Here is a 20,481-nt window from a genome sequence, read left to right on the forward strand (position 1 = left end):
TAGCTCTTGGGTCTCTGATGCCCTTACTTCCATATTTATTGTCCTGTCTTATTGAGGTTTATGATCCCGCTTAAGGAAACTAATTCTGCTCTTATTTGCTGAGTCCCATCTATGCTCCTAACACGCAGTATAGCCTCGCATCCCTGGAACAAAACAGACTTATTCTCTGCACCCACAGAATTTACCTTCTGGTACTTAAAAAATAATTTCGGAAGCCTCTTCTGCCTTTCTTAAGGAAAAGTGAATCTTCATACTCCAGACGTTTGTGGTCACTTCTGGAAATGGGGATGAGAAGAAGCACTAACATTTTGCCTGGGCCGTTTCTCCTGCTCAGAATTCTTTCTTTCATCCATATGTCTCATTATTTTCTTTTCATTCTTCCTCCCCAGCAACTGCCTCTCTAGTTTGAAAAGAATCCTTTTCCTTCCTTTGTCAGCCCATTTCTTTTGCTTCGTCTCCTTTAATTCCAATAATGTTTCAGCCCTCATATTGTTGGTTTACCTGCTTGTCTCTCCAGGGTTGGGTATGGAGTATTCAATATCTATTCTACTTTGTTTCTAGCAGGTTTCCTTGTCCTGCGGTGGCTGTGAAACTAAGTACTATATTTTCCAGACTCCTTTGCAGCTAGACTATAAGTTGGATGAATTACTCTTTCATGAGATTTTGATAGAGGAAGTGAGTTGGATGCTGTATCCCCAGTGGTGGAGACACTGGGCTTTTCTGTGGCAGGGCTCCTGGGAACAGCCATTACTCCAAGGGTATCCAGAATCACTTGCAATGATGGGCTCCCTTAGCCCTGAATAACAGTTAAGGCAGTGGGCCCTTAATTTCAGCAATTTCCCTGGTACTGTCCTGAATCCCTACCTTCCTCATTTAGGCGGACAGAGTAATTGACCTCATAAGGCCAGATGGCTGGTATTGTTTGGGAGTCATTTCTAGAATTCGCAGGGACCCTGGACCTCTTCTTAGCCCTTCCAACAATTTTATAAGTACCTAATTCCCTACCTTAAATATTTTCTGCCTGACATGGCTAGAGAGTTTCTACTTCTCCCATCTGAGCCCTGACTGATATCCCTACCAGACAGAGAGTTGTTGATGGCAGGGTTGATATCTTTGTCTCCTCTGTGTCTAGAATAGTGCCTGTTGTATAGTGGAAAGACATTAATGTGTATTGATGTGAATAAGCACTTTACAAGTCCAACAATGTGCTAAATATTCTCTATAAACTAATTCTTACAACTGTCCTATAAGATGGGAATAATTTGCATAATTTTACAAATAGACTTAGAGAGATTTAGCAAATTACTCACAAAATCCGATATAGGACCTGGTATCTATTGCCAGATTTAAACCCAGCTTTTCAGTCTTCAAAATTCTTGTTCCTTGTACTATGCCACTGCCTTCTTGTAAGATAAAGGTATTTCATAAGAAAACAACAGAAAATATATGACTGATTATCTTAATGATTCATTGAAAACACTATCATAGGGCTGCAAATTTTGACTCTTGAGGGTAAGGATTACATTCTTAAAATAGTCTGTTTCCTACTGCGTGTGTAAGATGTTGTAATAAGTGGTCTATAGTGTTCCCTGGAATATTAACTCACCCCATGTCTTTGTAGTTAGTCACAAAGTGGTCAATAGAATGTGGGCAAACTAAGATGTTAAAGATACAGATCTCAAAATTGCAATTTTCCCTTTATCAAGAGCCACTGGTACAAAACCAGTAATGAAGGTATTTAAGAGATTCCTTCCCCCCCCCCCCCCCAAAAAAAGAGGTTAGAGTGGGAGAGAGCCAAAGCAGAAGAGACTCTTAAAAACTGAGAACTGAGGGTTGATGGGGGGTGGGAGGGAGGGTAGGGTAGGCGATGGGCATTGAAGAGGGCATCTTTTGGGATGAGCACTGGGTGTTGTACGGAAACCAATTTGACAATAAATTTCATATATTAAAAAAAAAAAGAGATTCCTTCCTGTCACATGTCTTTGGTGGGACTTAAGGAAGGCACTTTCCATCACAAACATTCACATACCCAAACTAGAAAGCCAATATAGAGCATAAACCACTTTATGCCCCTGTATGGACATAGTAATTAGTTCCAAACACTGATGGCATGCAGGTGTGAGAACAGCAGGGAGGAAAATTAGATAATCTCTTGGTAATTTGCTAGTTTACAGGTTGAGAGAGGTATTCTGGCTTTTCTTCACTTATATTTTTCCACTTGGCCAAATACAGAAAAACTGAGAAGATGGTGATTACGGAATTCCTCCAAGATATTAAATGTGAGACCTGATAATCTGTTAGCAACCTGAAAGTACTCATGTTTATCAAGAAGTATGTGGAGGGGCGCCTGGGTGGCTCAGTCAGTTGGGCGTCCGACTCTTGATCTCCGCCCAGGTCATGATCTCACAGTTTGAGTTTGAGCCCTGAGTTAGGCTCTACTCACTGCACAGTGCTGACAGCACAGAGCCTGCTTTGGATTGAATCTCTTTCCCTCTCTGCCTCTCTCCCACTTGCTCGCATGTGCGCGCACGCGCTCTCTCTCAAAATAAATAAATAACCTTAAAAAAAAAGAGGTACGTGGACCTTAATGAATTCATTTTCTTTTTCCTTAGAAAGCATGCTATATTGGGAGCATTTGGGATAGCAGGCAGGATATATAATAAGCAATTTCAAAGAGCAACATGGTTCTTCCATGTAGAAAGTGGTGCATGGGGATGGGATAAAGCAGAGAGGTTTAGCCTACACATCTTTGTAAGGAACATCACTTGCGACCTCGTTTATTGCATTTTTTCCCTAAGTCTGAAATATTCACTCTTGGTTTACATGATTTGATGGGAAGAACAAATGCTCTAATTTATAAAGGCAAGTCTAGGTGACTGAAAATAAGACATGAACTCTGTGGTTCCTGAGCGCTTGGAATCAATGTAAGGGCCTCTCAGCCCTGATTAAGTCTCCCAGAAAACATTCCCCTTTTACTTTTCTTAGTTGGCTGATCTTTCTCCTCCTGCCTCTGGAGTAGGACCCTCCTTTTGTGGCACTCGGCTTCCCCCAGCTCTTATTTTCTCTCTGGCCCTGGGAGAGCCACCTTTTCACCTGATTCCAAACAATCTCCTCTGCGTTTTTGACCACAAGCCCTTTTCTCTAGTTAATTCCCTTTGACATCTACAACCAAATGCCCAATAACAGATCAATCATATTTGCTTTTACATCTTACTCTGACCTCAAAATTAATGTGTCTGAAAGGTAATTAATTATCTGTCTTCTCTTTGGTGTTGTCTTTAGTATCATCCTATGATTCTGCTTATATTGGGACTTGAAATCAGGTGGCCTCCTCAATCTTATTTGCCTTAGAAAGGGCTTGTAATATGCTATTTCTTCTTCATTCTTGAAATCACTTCTCCTTTCCAAACCTTCACCCTCTCATATCTGGATTATTTTTAAGATTTCATTTATTTTTTAAAGTAATCTCTACACCCAATGTGGGGCTCAAACTCACAACCCCCAAGATCAAGAGTTGCATGTTCTACTGAATGAGCCAACCAAGTGGCCCTCTGGATTATTTTAATACCCTCTTAGCATTCACAACAGTCCCACAACTCTTATTGGAGTCCACATCTCAATCCTTACCATTCTTTTTAAAAATTGAGTATATTCTCGGGGCGCCTGGGTGGCTCAGTCGGTTAAGCGTCCGACTTCAGCTCAGGTCACGATCTCGCGGTCCGTGAGTTCGAGCCCCGCGTCGGGCTCTGTGCTGACAGCTCAGAGCCTGGAGCCTGTTTCAGATTCTGTGTCTCCCTCTCTCTGACCCTCCCCCGTTCATGCTCTGTCTCTCTCTGTCTCAAAAATAAATAAACGTTAAAAAAAAAAATTGAGTATATTCTCTATGCTGTGCTTTTCATCTCTGTGACTTATTTATTTTATAACTGGAAGTCTACACCCTGTAATCCCCTTTATCTATTTCATAGCCTTTCTTCTGGCAACCACCAGTTTGTTCTCTGTATTTATGAGTCTGTTTCTGTTTTTGTTTGTTGTTTTTTTTGGATTCCACATATAGGTGAAGACATATACCATGCAATGCAGTAATTCCACTGCTGGGTATTTACCCCCCAAAACCCAAAAATATGGATAAAAAAATACATGCACCCCTATATTATTGCAGCCTTATTTTGAAAGCTACTTAAGCATCCATTGAAAGGTGAATGGATAAGGATGAGGTATACATACAAGGGAATATTACTCAGGCATAAAAAAGGAAAGCTTACCATTTGCAACAACGTGAATAAATCTAGAGAGTATTATGTTAAAGTGAAATAAGTCCGTCCTTACCATTCCTTAAGGCTCAGGTTGTCTCAGCTCATGAATATTTGTGTGACCATGTCAGCCTTACTTGCTCTGTTCTCTAAGTCCTTAGAGCCTTTATAACATTTAATGACATATTGTCCTTGAAGACTGTTTAATGTGGATTAGTCTTTTCTCCTCCATGTGAATATGTCTATACCTCTCTCCCACAACTGCTGCTGCTCCCTCCTTACATGACCATCTCCCACTATAGCTTCTATTGAACCTTTTAGAAAGTGGAGATCTAGGTAGGTCACGCTGTATTTTTTTTTAACATATCTAATATAATAACGTTTATGGTAATAATTTTATCTGAAGCATACAATAGGGAAAGTTGAGGTTCAGAAAGGTTAAATGACATGCCTAAGGAGGCACACTCAGTAAGAAACAGTGCTAGGTTCCAAAGCCAGGGTAACATCAAAACTCCTGCTCTTTCCAGACTCGACTCACAGATGACATACAGAATAGCACAGGGAAACTTAGTTACCTTAGTTTGGTATTAAATAACAATATTCCCATATTACTACTAAGGAAGCTTGTCCTTTCTCAAGATGACTGAACCAAACTGAGAGACAACCATGAAAAGAAATATTTAGAATTTGCAACCATAAGGAACGGATTATGTTACACAGATCTTCAATCCCAATAGTATTTTGGCAGTTATCTAGGATCCAAACGTGGCTTATTGTTCTTTGATACATATAGTCCAGCTACGGAGCTGAGTAAGACAGACCTGCTACGGGCCACACGTGGGCAGCCACCCCTCACTGGGACTGACTGACACCTCTAGGTGGGGGCAACATCTACTGAGAGGTTCACCCTTAGAGCTGTGGGGCCAACACCAGAATGAAAATGTCTAACTTCTCAGAGTTACTCTCCAAATATGGGGCCAGGTATGGAAGGGCCAAATTTCAAAATAATAATAATAATAAATGTACTGGTGGTGCCAACTTATTTTTCTGCCTAATGATATAAAAAACAAGTAAGCAAAAATTCGAGAAGTAGATAACATGATGTTGGAATGAAATTTTCCATGAACATAACAGATGCCACATACTTTGGACATGCAATACAAGGTTTGCAAAAGAGATATGAAAACCAGCCCCATTACCTTTATGTTTCAGAGTGATCAAGAGCATATAAAGGTTGGGATCTTGTGGTTAAAGATTTCCTTAAAAAAAAAAAATCAAGTGTTGGTGAAGATGTGGAACATTCAGAACTCTCTCATACACTCCTGGAGGGAATGTTTATAGGTACAACCACTTTGAGACAGCGGAAGAATCTACTAAAGCTGAATACGTATGTATAGAGATGAATTGTGTCCCCCACCAAATTCATATATTGGAAGTCCAAATGCTTGTTACCTCAGAATGCGACCGTATTTGGAGACAAGATCTTAAGGAGGTAACTAAGGTAAAGTGAAGTCATATGGGTGAGCCCTAATCCAATATGACTGGTATCCTTATAAGAGGAGTAAATGTGGACACAGACACATACAGAAAGGCCAGGTGAAGACAGAGGGAGAAGATGGCCATCTACAAATCAAGGAGAGAGGCTTCAGAAGAAATCAACCCTACCAACTCCTTTATTTCAGACTTCCAGCTTCCAGAGCTGTGAGAATACAACAGCTTCTGTTGTTTATCTCAGCCAGTTTGTGGTACTACTTGGTTATGGCAGCCTTAGCAAACCAACACATCATACACCCAATGACTCAGTAAATCCACTTCTAGGATGTACCAACTAAAATGTGTAATTTTATCACCCAAAGACATATTTTTTTAAGTTTATTTTATTTTGAGAGAGAGAGAGAGAGAGAGAGAGAGAGAGAGAGAGAGAGAGAGAGAGAGAAAGAATTCCAAGCAGGCTCCACAATGTCAACATGGAGCCTGATGCAATGCTCAAATCCACCAACCGTGAGATCATGACCTGAGCCAAAATCAAGAGTCAGACGCTTAACCAACTGAGCCACCCAGGTGCCCCCCGCCAAAGATATATTTAATAATACGCAGAGTATCCCTTTTCACAGAATAGTCTCAAACTGGAAACTACCCAAATGCCTGTGAACTGCAGAATATGTAAATAATTGTGATCTGTTCACACATTGAACGATTTAGAGCAATGAGAATAAACCATCTCAAACTACAGACAACAATGTGGACAAATTTCAAGTGTAATGTTGAATGGAAGAGGTCAGACACGAAGAGTACATAATGAATGATTCCATTTATATGATGAACAAAAACAGATCATACTATTCTTCACTAACAGAATATAGAACAGTGTTTACCCTTTGGGGGGAAGCAACTGGAAGGAAGCAACAAGGAAGGCTTGGGGCTACTAGTCATGTTCTATTTCCTGGTCTGGGTGCTATTTCATGGGTGTGCACAATTTGTGAAAATTCAGTGACCTATACAGTTAATCTATAAGTGTATATATAATTTGGTGGAAAAGTTTGCGAAGGAGGTTTTCTATTAAGAAAGCTGGGTGCGAGTCCGTGACAGGCTTCCCTGCCTCTATTTGCTTGGGGGTACAGGAGAGAGAGAAGGGGCTGCTCTGTGATGCCAGGTCTTCTGAGGAAGCTTCCAGGGATCTCTTAAACTACCTGGCGTGTGTGTTTCGGGGAGTTTGGGGGACAAAGTGAAACATATAAAGAGTCAGGACCTGTGGCTTGCTAACTGCTCTGGTGGCAGACCAAACAAAATATTTTCATGCTAGGGACAGTCTGCCCTTGTTTGTCAGGGAAGGACTACAGAAGCATTTCCCATGAGGCAGATCACGGCCATCCCACAGGACAGAGCTGGTGTGGAGGAGCTAAGACCTCCCAAAAGAAGCCACTTAAAAGGCGAAAACACAACTCAAGCTGAAAGGCTGATGCATTGCTGAAATGCTGTTGGTTTAAGAAAAATAAACTTGTGGAAGAGTGCGGATGCATTTTCTCTTGTCGCGGGAACCACAAGTGAGCCATCTCCAGCAATGGGGGTGGTAGTGGTGTCTGAAGAACCCATCACAGACTAAACACTTGTCAGCCCTCAAGAGTGGGCTGGCTTCTATCAGTGTTTGTCAAATAAGACCTTTCCTGACCCCTGCACCTCTCTCACCTTGCCCTAATCAGGAAAAGGTTAGAAACCCCTCGTCATCAAGAGAAGGAGGTCCAGGCAGAGGAATGTGGCCTGTGTTTCCAACATGTTTCACACTGAGAAAGAGAGAAAATCATCCATATTTGAATTTTAAGTCATAAGTCACCCATTATGGCCCAGGGAAAGAGAGTTAAAATCACAGAGAAATTTTCAAGGGGTTATAAATTGATTTTATACTCACAAAACTTACACCTAGAAAGTCTGCTTCCCTCCCAGTACTACAAATGACTCTTGGGCCAGATCAAAACGACTTCCTCAATAGTGTAGACTAATGTTCAGCAGAGGTAGGGGCGATGGGGAGGGATGAACTGAGGACAGCCCTGGTGTTTTTCACTTGGGTAATCGGAAAAGTCTCACGTCAACGATCAAAACATGGCTGCAGGACAAGACAGCAGGCAATGCATGAGTTCACCTTCGGTGTGCTGCATTGGTGGTGTCTTCGGGCTCTGAGGGTAAAATTTTTCCATGGAGAGCTGGGAACCGAGTAAAGAAATTGAGAAGAACTAGCTCAGATTAGAATAATTAGTGTATAGATTCAGGTCATGTCTGAGGGCTAGATGTGGTTTCCCAACAAGAAATATTTAGAAACTTGTGAGGAGTGGAGAGTAGGACAGCCTGCGAGGACACAGTGAAGGAGGTATGAAAGGGAGAATGACTTTTCCTGAAGCTGAAGCAAGAAGGTCCCCTGAAGAAAAAGGGATAAGAAGTAGCAAACTTCTACAGATGTCAGGGAAAAGAAACACTGAGAAGGACTCATTTAACATCAGAGGACTCCCAATGATCTTAGAGTGATGATCTTGTGAAAAGAACTTGGGGGACAAGCCAGAAAACAGAGCTATGGAAAAATGGGACATGAGAAAAATCCAGACAATCCACAGACTATTCTAGAAATCTGGTGACACAGGAAAGAAGGGCAAAAGTTTAAACATAGAAAGGGTTAAAGGAAGGGAGTCTTACTTTTCAACTCCTTTTCAACATGTTCCACACTGAGAGAGAGAGAGAAACACCATTAAAATTTGAATTTTAAGTTGTAAGTCAGCCCAATCGCTTCTGGTGGAAGCTGTGGCCCAGGGAAAGATTGTTAAAGTCACAGAAAAATTTTCAAGGGGTTATAAACTGATATTTATTTGGCAGTCTGGGAAAGCCTATGAATTCCCTCTCAAGAACCTTTTTAAATGCAGAAAGAAAATATGTAAGATTACAAAATACACAACTTATATTAAAAAAAAAACACCTATCAAAACAGTTTTAAGAATTTGTGGTTTAACAATACATGTGTATCTTTGTCAATGCATTAAAGAGTAAAATCTATTGGCAGAAATAACTTTTGTAATTTGGCAGTAGTGATGAGTGCCGATGGTGTTTCAAGAAATCTTTATGCGATTAAACCTTACTTGTGTTTCTAGTGACAAAGTCACATAAACTGCTAAGAATACTGAGGTTTTGTTACATTCATAATAAAATGTTAAATTTCAGTAAAAGTTGATTAAATATACAATATGTGTAATACAGTATTCTGTAAAATATTATATATACATACATCTAAATTCATCAGCTCCACTAAATTCTATCCATGGCTCCGTTGGAGTCGGGAAGGATCTAGAAATCTTAGGTTAAGACTATTCAGCTAAGAGAAAGAGGTGGTTTGTTGCTTTTGTTTTTAATTAAAGGAGAGAAAAATTGCTCATGGAGACTGGAAAGTTTTGAGTCTTCCTTTGGTGGTATGGAAGTGTAACATGATGGTACAAGGGTAGCCTCTGGAACTAGACCCTTTGAGTTTTTTAACTGAAGTATGGTTGGCATTATCACATAGTTTCAGGTGTACAACACAGTGATTCCACAAGTCCAGACTCCTTGAGTTTGAATCTTGGCCTCGTTCACTAGCTGTGTGACACTTTGCAAATTATTTAGCCACTTAACTTCTTTATTCCTCAGTTTCCTTATGTGTAAAGTGGGGATGACAGCAGGAACCCACCTCATAGGTTGTGTGGGTATAATAAGCATACTTTAGCATCCTTTGGGGCTCAGCTTAAATATTATCGCTCAGAAATGCTTTCCCAAAAGCTATGTCCGAAGAGGCCTTCCACCATTATTCTCTACAACGAGCTCCATCGTGGCTGGGCTTGTGTCTGTCTTGATCATCTGTGTAGCCCTGTGCCCGCCACATCATAAACTCTCCATCAACAGTCATTAAATGAGCCACTGGATAGGGAGAAACTGAGGAAAGAAACAGGGACACCCTGGCTATATTAATGCCTGTGAACAGTGCTTCAACTTACAACGTGGGTATGGATTTTATTAAGATTGTTCTCAGATTTGTTTTTAGAGGCGTTGGAAAGCCACACACATTGCTTACATTAAAATGTCTGCAAGGTAACATTTAGCCTTTCCTCAAACACTAGGAGGATCCCCTCTCTGGTCTAGACTGAACCAAGTAAAGCAAGACAAGAATGTCAAATTCTGAGCTGTGCTATGACTATCCAGATTCATGCAGGCCGTGCCTAGGAAATCCACAGGTGATGTGTCTCCAAAGCCAGTGTTCTGCTATCACTTCACTTCTAGGCAACACGTGATGGAAAAGATCTTGGTCCAGCATTTAGGATCCTGACTTCTCTAATTCTGATTTTTCATGTTTGACTGGGTGATCGTAAGCAGGTCAACCTCTTTGAGCCTTAGTTGTTTTCAACTTACAAATAGCAATTTAAAAACATCTGCTGCTACCAAGCAAAATCTATTCTTCCCTTCACCCTGAATACAGGAGTAGGCTACACTTCCAAATTCCCCTCAAGGCTTGTGTGGTTATGCGATTAAAGTCTTGTTAGCAGAATGTAAGCACAAGTGTCATTTGCAACCTGTGTTTACTTGGTCAAGGCCCTTTACTTCCAGGTTTGAATGGTGCGGACCAGGGCAATCTCAAAAGTGGCTTATTTTTTTTTCAACGTTTATTTATTTTTGGGACAGAGAGAGCCAGCGCATGAATGGGGGAGGGGCAGAGAGAGAGGGAGACACAGAATCGGAAACAGGCTCCAGGCTCTGAGCCATCAGCCCAGAGCCTGATGTGGGGCTCGAACTCATGGACCGCGAGATCTTGACCTGGCTGAAGTCGGACACTTAACTGACTGCGTCACCCAGGCGCCCCAAAAGTGGCTTATTAAAGGTGGCAGAGCTGCTATGAGCCTGGGTCCCTAAATGGCTATGTAAAGCAGTCAGTCCCTGATCTGCAACCTTCGGCTAGGGTTGTTAAATAAGAGAGAATTAAGCCACTCGCTTTCCGGAGTATATTTGTTAGAGCAGCTAATGTATTTGTGACTAATACACAAGTCCTATTTACTTTATAGGATTGTGATAATACGCCTAATGTATGGGAAAGAGCTTTGAGAAGGAGCAAGTACTCTCAAGTCATCATTATTTTTTTCTAGCTTTATTGAGATATAGTTGACATACAACACCGTATGTTAAAGGTATACAATGTAATGATTTGAGAAATGTATCTATTGCAAATCACCATTACTATTAATAGAGAAAAGCGCATACTTAAGTGCCTGACACATAGTAGATACTTAATATTTATTTGTTGAATGAATGAATGAATGCATCAATGAACATCTTGCTGAAAAAAGGCTGAGATAAAAAAAATTCTATCCAACACTATAGCACTGACAAAATATTTGTTCAGTCAGGGAAAACGTTTGATTCACTTGAATTCATACAGGTAAAGCAAAACCCTTAGATATGAGCTTCTTCAAGAAGATTCTTGTTTTTCTTTTTAACACTTTTTCCATCAAAATAAATTATAAAATACCAAACATTTAAAAAAAGGAAAACAGACCCTTAATCTCACCGTCCAAACACAGCTTTCATTTTCACCCAGTGCTTTCTATCTATGTGCATGCCTACTTTTCTTAGATGTAAATCTGTTTCTTCTTATTATTTTTAAAGTAACTTTTAATTTGTACTTGGTAAGGAAAGCAAAGGCTTGGTAATTCTCCAGAAGTGATTCCAACAAAGAATCACCTAATATTTCTAACAGTTCCAATTTAATTTTGCCAAGGGGTTCCACTCTTATTAAAAAGTATACCAGGGAGAAGAGGTGATTTTCATAAGAAAGTACATGGGGGGTCTTAATTCTCACTATGATTAGGGTGATCACGATTATAAATGTCACAATCTCTCCACTTGCAATTTAAGAGCTATCTTGTGGGTCTTACAAAAATTACATGGGGGGCAGATGAGTGCATGTGGATCTTATTCAAGGCTATAAGTGAATTCGGTGATTAATTCAACAAATATTTATTGAGTTCCTATTATGTGTTAAACAGAACGTGGACCATAAGACACAGTCTCTACCCCTGAAAAGGTTAAAGTAGGGATGAAAGACAAAAAGAGATACTGTGGTGAGCTCAGAGGAGAGGTGAGGAGGCCTGGGGCAGTAGCTGGAGGAAATGAGACCCAACATCTGGCTGGGAGTTAGGCAAGTAATGGGGCAGAGGTGGGTTCAGGCTTCCCAAGCACATGGACCTGAATGAATGAAAGCAAGAAAGTACACGATACTCATGGGCATGCAAGTTACTGTTAGGATGCTAGTAGAGCATGCTGGTGGTGAATGGATGAGTGGATGAGAATGGAGAAGTAAGCAGAGGTCAGATCAGGAAGAGTGGATAAGCTTCCTCAGCAGTGAGGTGTTTGCTCTGTGTCACCTAGGACAGCACCTGGCAAATAGGCTTTCCATCTGTCTTTGTGGAATGAATTAACCCACACCATGCTACACAGTTGACCCATGACTGGTCATTGGGATTGGCCTCTGGCTACAAAGGAAGGGTACACACACACACAGCTGTGAACGACAGCTATTCCTTTGTCTCTAGAGACTGCATCTATGATGGTGCTTACCGCCATGCTGGGGGTGCCACGTGATCCCTGCTAGCTTCTCCTCTCAGGGAGGCTGCTTTATTCCTGGTGGTCCGGAACTGCTAAACAGCAGGGTCAGACACGCTGAACCCTAATCTCAGAAATGCCCCCCTTGCCTCAATTTCAGTTTTCAGTGGCATCAAGAATGCCACACATGTAGTTCTCAGGACAGGCTTGCAAACACAATACATTAACGCCATTTCCAATCCCTAATCCTAGAGGCAGAGAGCATCGGGGTGGGTGTGAAGATGTGGGGGAGCTGGGGAGGAAACAAGAGGGGCTAAGAAGAAGTGTTGTGAAGACTGCTACTTGTGTGTCTATCTTTGACTGTAGTCTTCTCTATGCTTTGCAACTACTTTTAGTTGAAACTGAGCATCGATGATGTCAAAGTGCCAGAAGTCTTCCCTTCTAGGGAAATGAGCGAATAAACCGGATCTAGCAATAGTGAATAATTTGGAGACAAAGCAGATTTGACTCACAGCAGCCCAGCAGGGTGGCTTACTTTGGAAACATTTTGCCACTGCTCTGCTGGGCATACTAAAAATGCACAATGTGGCCTGACGCCATGGGAGGAGCACGTGGATTCAGCTGCTGAAAGTGATGTGAAATTAAGGAGAGAATGAGATGTGTGATCTTATTTAATCACACCCAGTGCTTCAATTTCTCAATAACAGCACCCTGCTCCACTGTGTCAAATTGGTTTGCGTGTGTGCGTGTGTGCACACGTAGAAATTACAGCCAGAGGACAGACTGACTCTGATGCCTGCCAGTCCGTTGTAGGGGATCTAATATGCAAATGATAAATAAGGTTTCCTCGTAAAGAATTTCAGAGCAATTATCTTTGGGCCTGGACTGGCATAAAGTCACCATAACTGAGGGGTAAGCCATGAAATTTCACCTCCTAAAAGAGGCCAAAACCTCAGGGTCCCAAGCTGGGGGTGACTTAGGGAAGATTCTGTATTTTAATACCCAAAGTATATTCCAGGTCACGCTTTCTTCTGGCCTGATGGCCAAGAGTGTGAATCATATTGTTTCAGATTCTAGGAGGATGATAGCTAGGCACCAAGAAGAGGCAGCATGAACCACTGTAGCTTATTTAGGAATGTATGTTCGTGAGGTTAAAATTTCATTAATCTGTACTGGAATTGGTATATACAGAGATCACCTCCCCTTCCCTGGCCCCCTCACTAAGGAACTGCTACCTTGTGGCCTAAGGGGATTTCTACTAAGTATTACACACACTGTATTTCTATAGGGACCTGCACATGTTTCCCTGGCTAGTCAGACACTTTATGGCAAGGAGGTTCTAAAGGATAGCAAGGTGCTTCACCTAATGTCACAATGATGACTGCAATTAAATGTCCCATTTTCTGGGGTGGGGGGTACTTTCTACACGATTCCATCTAGCAGCAGAAAATAAAAGCTTAAGTATAATTAGCTTAACATTGACAGCTTTACATCCCATTTACGGTGAAGGAAATAAAAAATGAGAACTAGACAATAGCTATTTTGATCCTTCCCAGGGAGTAACCACATGATGGCCTGCAAACCCGCACACAAGTGAGTGATTCCCAAAGATGCATTGCTGGTTTAGAGAAGATTTGTTTAAAGAGATCGACTCAGTGAAAGGAATTACATAGGGAATACATGAATGGAGTGCTCAGAATTCTGACATAATCAATTTTCAGAAGCATGGGATTTCAATATATATTTTGAAAATAATCTCCTAAGTATAGTTCCTTATTGCCAGAGACCCAGGTAACTAAAAGTCTTCCTTGTTTCACTCTTGCTTCTGAAAATCCTGACTGTGTTAGCCATCTGGGTAGCACTTATATACAGCCTGTTGTGATCCTCTGATCTCCTCTGGAACTGGAGGCTTCTTGTAGGCAGAAAACCTGGCTCATTCATCTTTGTCACTCATTGTCAAAGTGTATGATGCAGTACCTCCATGCCATAGGTACTCAATAAACAGGTGTGAATCGGACCATTCGTCACTGTAGGTCACATTATTCTGGAAAGTAATTAGTTATCTTCCAGCCTCTGAAGACACAATGAGTAAATGTCAGAGGAAGTGGGGAGAGGAGAGGAAGGATGGCAGGCAATCAGATGAAGTTATATTGAAATTAATTCTCGGGGCACCGGGGTGGCTCAGTCAGTTTAGTGTCCGACTTTGGCTCAGTTCATTATCTCACAGTTCGTGGGTTTGAGCCCCGCGTCGGGCTCTGTGCTGACAGCTCAAAGCCTGAAGCCTGCTTCAGATTCTGTGTCTCCCTCTGCCTCTCCCCTGCTTGTGTTCTCTCTCTCAAAAATAAATAAACATTAAAAAAATTAATTCTCTGATATGAAAAAGATCTACTGAATGGACTCTTTATAGTCACTGAGTGAGAATCTATAAAAATAAAATGTTGATTTAAAATAAAGTCCTATCCATTCTGCTATGTGGTAGATTCCCTTGGTCTATTGAAGAGCTTAAGCCACCCTCGGGTCACGAACACAATCTTTCGCGGGCAGGAGGGCGGCCACGTCTGAGCGGCAAAGGTGGTGAGCTGTGGCAAGATCCGGGGGGGTTTCATCATGATCCTGATTCAGAAAACAAATTTTCAACTTGAAAAATTGTGATCAGGGATGTCTTTTAAGGCTTGCCAAGTCTATGTTCAATTTTTAATCTGTAGACTGAGAGTAGTCTTTTAGATGCTAGATATTTATAAGCAAATCTACAATAATGTAACAGGTCATTAAACATTCCCAATTATACTGTGGCTCAGGAATAAGCTGGTCTGCTCTCTTCACCCTCTTTTTAGTAGGTAACAATGGATAAGACCACATTCCCTTCCCACTTTTAAACCCTGTGGAAACCTGCCCTTACTTTTAATGTGACACCCAAATCCTGTCCTCGTGGCTGCCATGGCTCTGCAGAGAGTTTTCCCCTCGTCTTTGGCCACTGCCTACCTTCTTCACAATGCCTTTATGCTAATTCCTTTAGTTTGCCAAGTCCTTCCCAGCCTCTGGGCTCATCCTACTGGCTGTGACTTTATTGTATTACCGTTTTCCTTGTTTCTTTGCTTAACTTGTTTTATCAATTGGGGTTCCTATTTTTTTTAATTAATTAATTAATTAATTTTTTAACCTTTATTTATTTTTGAGACAGAGAGAGACAGAGCATGAATGGGGGAGGGTCAGAGAGAGGGAGACACAGAATCTGAAACAGGCGTCAGGCTCTGAGCTGTCAGCACAGAGCCCGACGCGGGGCTCAAACTCACACACTGCGAGAACATGACCTGAGCCGAAGTCGGCCGCTTAACCGACTGAGCCACCCAGGCGCCCCTGGGGTTCCTATTAATGGTCACTTAAGAAATCCTTCTCCTGACCCTGTCTAGGTTCCTCCCCTTTCCTACTATCATACAGTATCTTCTTCCCAACTGTTATTTAATGGCTTTTCATGTAATTCTTTAATGTCTATGTTCCATTCAATATTTTAAGTGTCATGACAGCAGTAAAAAGATATGTCTTGTTCAATGCTGTGTCTTCAGCAACTGGCCCAGCATATAACAGGCACTCAATAAATATTTGTTGAATGATTGGAAGTATCTTTCAGCTTGAGTTGACTATATAGATTTGAAGCATCAGGCATTGTGATGTACTGGACAGCGAGGGGACTCTGGACTCTGTTTGAATTCGGCTTCTGTCTTTGACAGCAAGAGGGATAAATCCATTCAGTTCGCCAAGCTTCACTGTCCTCAGCCCTGCAGGCATCATGGCACTAACCATACCTCTAAAGAAAATGTATGCACACAGTACTGCTTGAAAATGGCCTGCACTGTTCATCCCCATGCTACCAGTAACAACGCCCTGTGTATAAGCGTAGTTATTCTGTGTTTGGGGGGAAGAATCTCTCATTAAAGCCAGCTTCCCACCTTCCTCCTTTCAGAAATGCAAAGAGAAAACGGGGAATAGCCTCTCCGTATCTGAACTAGGTCACCTAACACAGCTGTTTTACAAGCATCTAGAAACCTGCATCTGCCACCATGTAGATGGCCTCAAACTGAGGGAAGACATACCAGTTCCCATTCTCAGGGTGAGGCACAGCTGTTTGGGGTCTTCCATTCGACTCTTGTTCAACTTTGTTTCTGACCTTTGTCCATATGTCAAAATAGCATGTGGCTATTAGGGTTTGCACTCCATTGTACAAATACACAATTCATTAACCACAGCTGCACATGGATACTGAGCTTTTTTCCAGTGTTTGGCTATTACTTGCCTTTTCTTGTGGACTTACTCTGACAACCAGAGGACAGATTCTGTCTGTAGAGGTTTGAGATCTGGGGCCAACTGTAGTCTACAGGAGGTAGAAGGGCTCACTAACAGGAACAACGTGGAACATGCAGTCTGGGGAAGAAATGCACATGGCCCAATCACACGCACCTCCAGCAAAAGTGGGGATTTTTCTCTAACCCAATTGTCAACAATGTGGCCATTCCACACAAAAAACAAAACAAAACAAAACACCAGGAGAAACATCCTCGAACTAGATAGGATACTGCTCCAACTCATGTAAGTTCTACCCAACTCAGATCGACAGATATTAGTAGAGGTAGCCATGCTAGGTACGCAGAATACTGGGCAGGGTCAACTACACACCCAAGATGTGGAGGAACTGGTCTGTGATGCAAGAGCCCCCAGATATGTAGGAAATGCTGAGTAAAGCAAAATTCTATCGCTGGGTCTACTCATAAAGCTGGCTCCTTTCCATGCTCCTCAGACTGCTGAATGACAAGACTTGTAAAGGCAATATGAGCCAGCCCTCAAGGGAAGAGTACCTGGGGATGCAGAGAAATCACCTAAGGCACCATTGAACAGTGAGCTATCAAATAGGCCCTAGCACGGAATAAAAAAAGTTCCACAACACAAATTATAAACATAATATAAACACAAGGGACTAAATGTAACACATAAAAGAGAAAAGAATAGCACACTTTAGAAAAGAATTGCCATAAGACAAAGACAAAAGTTTAAGAGTAACCACTTTGTATTCTCAAGGTAATTACTCAACACACCATGTTGCTATAAGAGAGGTAATGAGGCAACAAACAGAGATAAAAAAGGGATTTTATGAAAAGAACACAAGCAAGCAAATAATTCCATTGCAGAATTTAAAACTGCATGAAAAGCAGTAAAGGGGAGAATCGTCCCTGAATTAAATGGAATTAGATTAGTGAAATAGGACAGTGGCTCCCAAACCCAGATAAACTGGGGGGGGGGGGCATACTTAAAATACACGTTCCTAGGGTGAAATATAGGAGATTTTGAATCAGTGGGCCTTGGGTGTAGCTATGAAATCTATATTTACAAAAATTCCCTGAAGTGGATCCAAAAATCAATCTGGTTTGGAAACTGGTGAGTACAAACTTAAGACAATCACCCAGAGTTCAGAAGGAGGAAAAAAAACAAAAAAAACAAAACAAGTGGAACGATGGAAGAGGAATAGACGGGCTGGAATCACCGAAACAGAATCTGTAACAGGTGTATAATGGGAATAAAAGAGGAAGCAGTCTGAGCCAATGCAACAGAAACAATCTCAAAAATGTATATTGCAGGAAATTTCCTGGAAATGAAAAAAAATATCTCTAGTGTAAAAGGTTTTTACTGAGGACTCAGTGAAAACTGATAAACATTTAGATGCTTTCAATAGTAAGTCTAAAAAAAAAAATCTTCCCCCAATCCAGGAAAAAAAATATAACATAAAAGAAAAAGAAGTTAGTGGAGTGTGTCCACCTAGTTTCCAAGGAGAATGCTTAGGCTATGATTCCCAAATTCTATTATCTGCTCAAGCTGCTGTCAGTATGAAATGGAAGGCAACGAGAAGACATTTTCAGCTGAGAAACGGTTCTAGAACACTGATGTTCTCTATGGTAACTGAGATTAGGCAAGAGCACGGAAAATGGAATGCAGACATTGCTAAATAGCATCATTTCCATGAAGAATGTAAACACTGTCATTCTTGAAACAAGACGTCCAATTACACGAGGATCAATGATTTAGTTATTCCAGACCCTAGCTACTACAATCCAGGATATCAATCTCCCAGCAGAGCAACAAAAACTGGGTGGGAGGAGCGACGCGTATGGCCAGCTGGAGGAAGGAACCTGCAGTCATCTTCCACTTATAAAAAAGTGGTGAGTCAACAGACACTGTTTCATGCTTGACACTGATAATTTGAGAGACATAAGTTTAGAACATGGGTTTTAAGCATCACTCTTATTTAAAAATTCAGTAGTAACTATCAGAGGAACTTAAAACAAGTACCATACCTTCCAAATTCCTGGAGTGGGATAGGGAAGGAAAAGTGAATCAAAGAAAAACTCCGATTGATTGTATAGTAAAACTAGCCCCCACTTAAAAAAAAAAAAGAGAGGGAGAGAGAGAGAGAAGAGGAATAAAAGAAACAACAACAAAAAAAGTCCAATGTAGGGGCGCCTGGGTGGCGCAGTCGGTTAAGCGTCCGACTTCAGCCAGGTCACGATCTCGCGGTCCGTGAGTTCGAGCCCCGCGTCGGGCTCTGGGCTGATGGCTCAGAGCCTGGAGCCTGTTTCCGATTCTGTGTCTCCCTCTCTCTCTGCCCCTCCCCCGTTCATGCTCTGTCTCTCTCTGTCCCCAAAATAAATAAACGTTGAAAAAAAAAAAAAGTCCAATGTAAACTGAGACAACAGAAGAAATAACAAAATAATGTTTTCATATATATGCGTATGCATAATATATGCACACATGCATAAACACACACATATGCATATATGCATAAATACACACATACCCAATATATGCATATATGCATAAATATACATATGCATATACATTTCATAAATATACATATTTATGAAAGTCTGAGAGTATATGCACCAAAATGTTGATGGTCATTTCTGCATGGTGGGCTTAGAGTATCTTTTTTATTTTTGCTTAACTAAATTTAAAAAAATAAAAATTCTGGCAACGATTACATATTACGTATGTGATTGAAAATAAAACATAAACCTAAAATTCCTCTTCATTCATCTGAATGAACACTGATCACGAAGCCACTCATTAAAACTAGAAATGACCGGCATAGCGGCAATGGCTGAGATTGGCATTTGCTGTGATTATGCAACTTGTTTCACTAATTTGACTCATTTCCCCAAACAGGATGCACAGGTGGCGTTCATTTATTTAGTCACAACACTAATTACTCTTTACAATTGTGCTCTTCCCTGGTTTTCTCAGCATAACCATCGCAATGGTAGGAAAGTGCCCTTGAATGATTGCTTGTGCATGTGTATGCAGAAGGTGTGGGACCTTGGCTTACAGCCAAATGACTCTGGGTCCTCTGCCCTGTGGGGGCTTAGAGGTGACATTCCAGTCCCTTAGCACCATACGCTTCTATCTACACTTCAGTCTCAGCCCCTGCCACAAACAGCAAACTCCAGCCATACTGAGCAAGTCACTTCTTGAATCTTGCTGCTATGCCTGGAATGCTCTGCCGTGTTAGGGGGGAGTTAGGGGCCCCCTCTAGGGTCCACAGCATCCTCTGCTTATCTCCTTATTTTCTCCTGTGGTACAGTGACTGCTTATTCAACTGTTTTGCAAAGGAAATGTCTGTCTCTAAAGGAAAACCTGGGGTGCCTGCTGGTCAGGAATGTATGGTATTTGCCTTCCAGCATTAGCACCGAGTCTGAAAAGGAGGAAGTACTCAGTAGACAGTCACATGGGGAGGGCTCCTCTCACAGCTGATTCACCTCAGCTCCCACCTCCTTCTTGCCTGGCTTACATCTCCTTTCTTGGTGGGAGAGATCAGAGGGTCCAAGACGCAGCATTTGTAGCAGCATGTTCCCTGAGCTTCTGAGCCCCTCAGAGCCACCCTCTCCTTGTGCACAGAGGAGATGTTTCTGCAAGAAGTTGGCAAGAGCTAAATAGCAAGTTCCCTGTGCTCTGTGGCTCCAACCTCATTGAGAATCCCAGATAGCTCGTGCCTTCTCCTCATGTACCTCCTACGTGAAGCCCCACCACTCTCTGTTAAGCAGCTGATGCCAGGCTAGTTCAGTTTTCTGTATCATGATCATGAAACATG

General features: G+C 41.6%; 1 protein-coding gene and 1 long non-coding RNA gene across 10 annotated transcripts in view; one reads left to right on the plus strand and one right to left on the minus strand.

Annotated features, from left to right (window-relative positions):
* SAMD12 (sterile alpha motif domain containing 12) overlaps window positions 1-20,481 on the minus strand; it is a 388,238-nt gene that overhangs the window by 108,337 nt on the left and 259,420 nt on the right. The window contains exon 5 of one of the 4 annotated variants that reach the window (XM_045049820.1): window positions 14,641-14,963. The exons of the other annotated variants lie outside the window; for them this stretch is intronic. Within the exon in view, the coding sequence (XP_044905755.1) occupies window positions 14,956-14,963 (8 nt within the window). The 3' untranslated portion in view covers window positions 14,641-14,955. Of the gene's footprint in view, window positions 1-14,640; window positions 14,964-20,481 lie in introns of those variants that run through there. 4 annotated transcript variants of the gene reach the window in all.
* Window positions 18,285-20,481, plus strand: part of LOC109496182 — a 34,481-nt gene continuing 32,284 nt past the window's right edge. For 3 of the 6 annotated variants that reach the window (XR_006592388.1, XR_006592391.1, XR_006592390.1), the window contains exon 1: window positions 18,286-18,556. This is a non-coding gene — a long non-coding RNA (uncharacterized LOC109496182). Of the gene's footprint in view, window positions 18,557-20,481 lie in introns of all 6 variants that reach the window. The other 3 variants (XR_006592389.1, XR_002152076.3, XR_006592392.1) reach the window with 2 other exon arrangements.

This window comes from Felis catus, chromosome F2 (assembly GCF_018350175.1).
Source record: "Felis catus isolate Fca126 chromosome F2, F.catus_Fca126_mat1.0, whole genome shotgun sequence".
NCBI lineage: Eukaryota > Metazoa > Chordata > Mammalia > Carnivora > Felidae > Felis > Felis catus.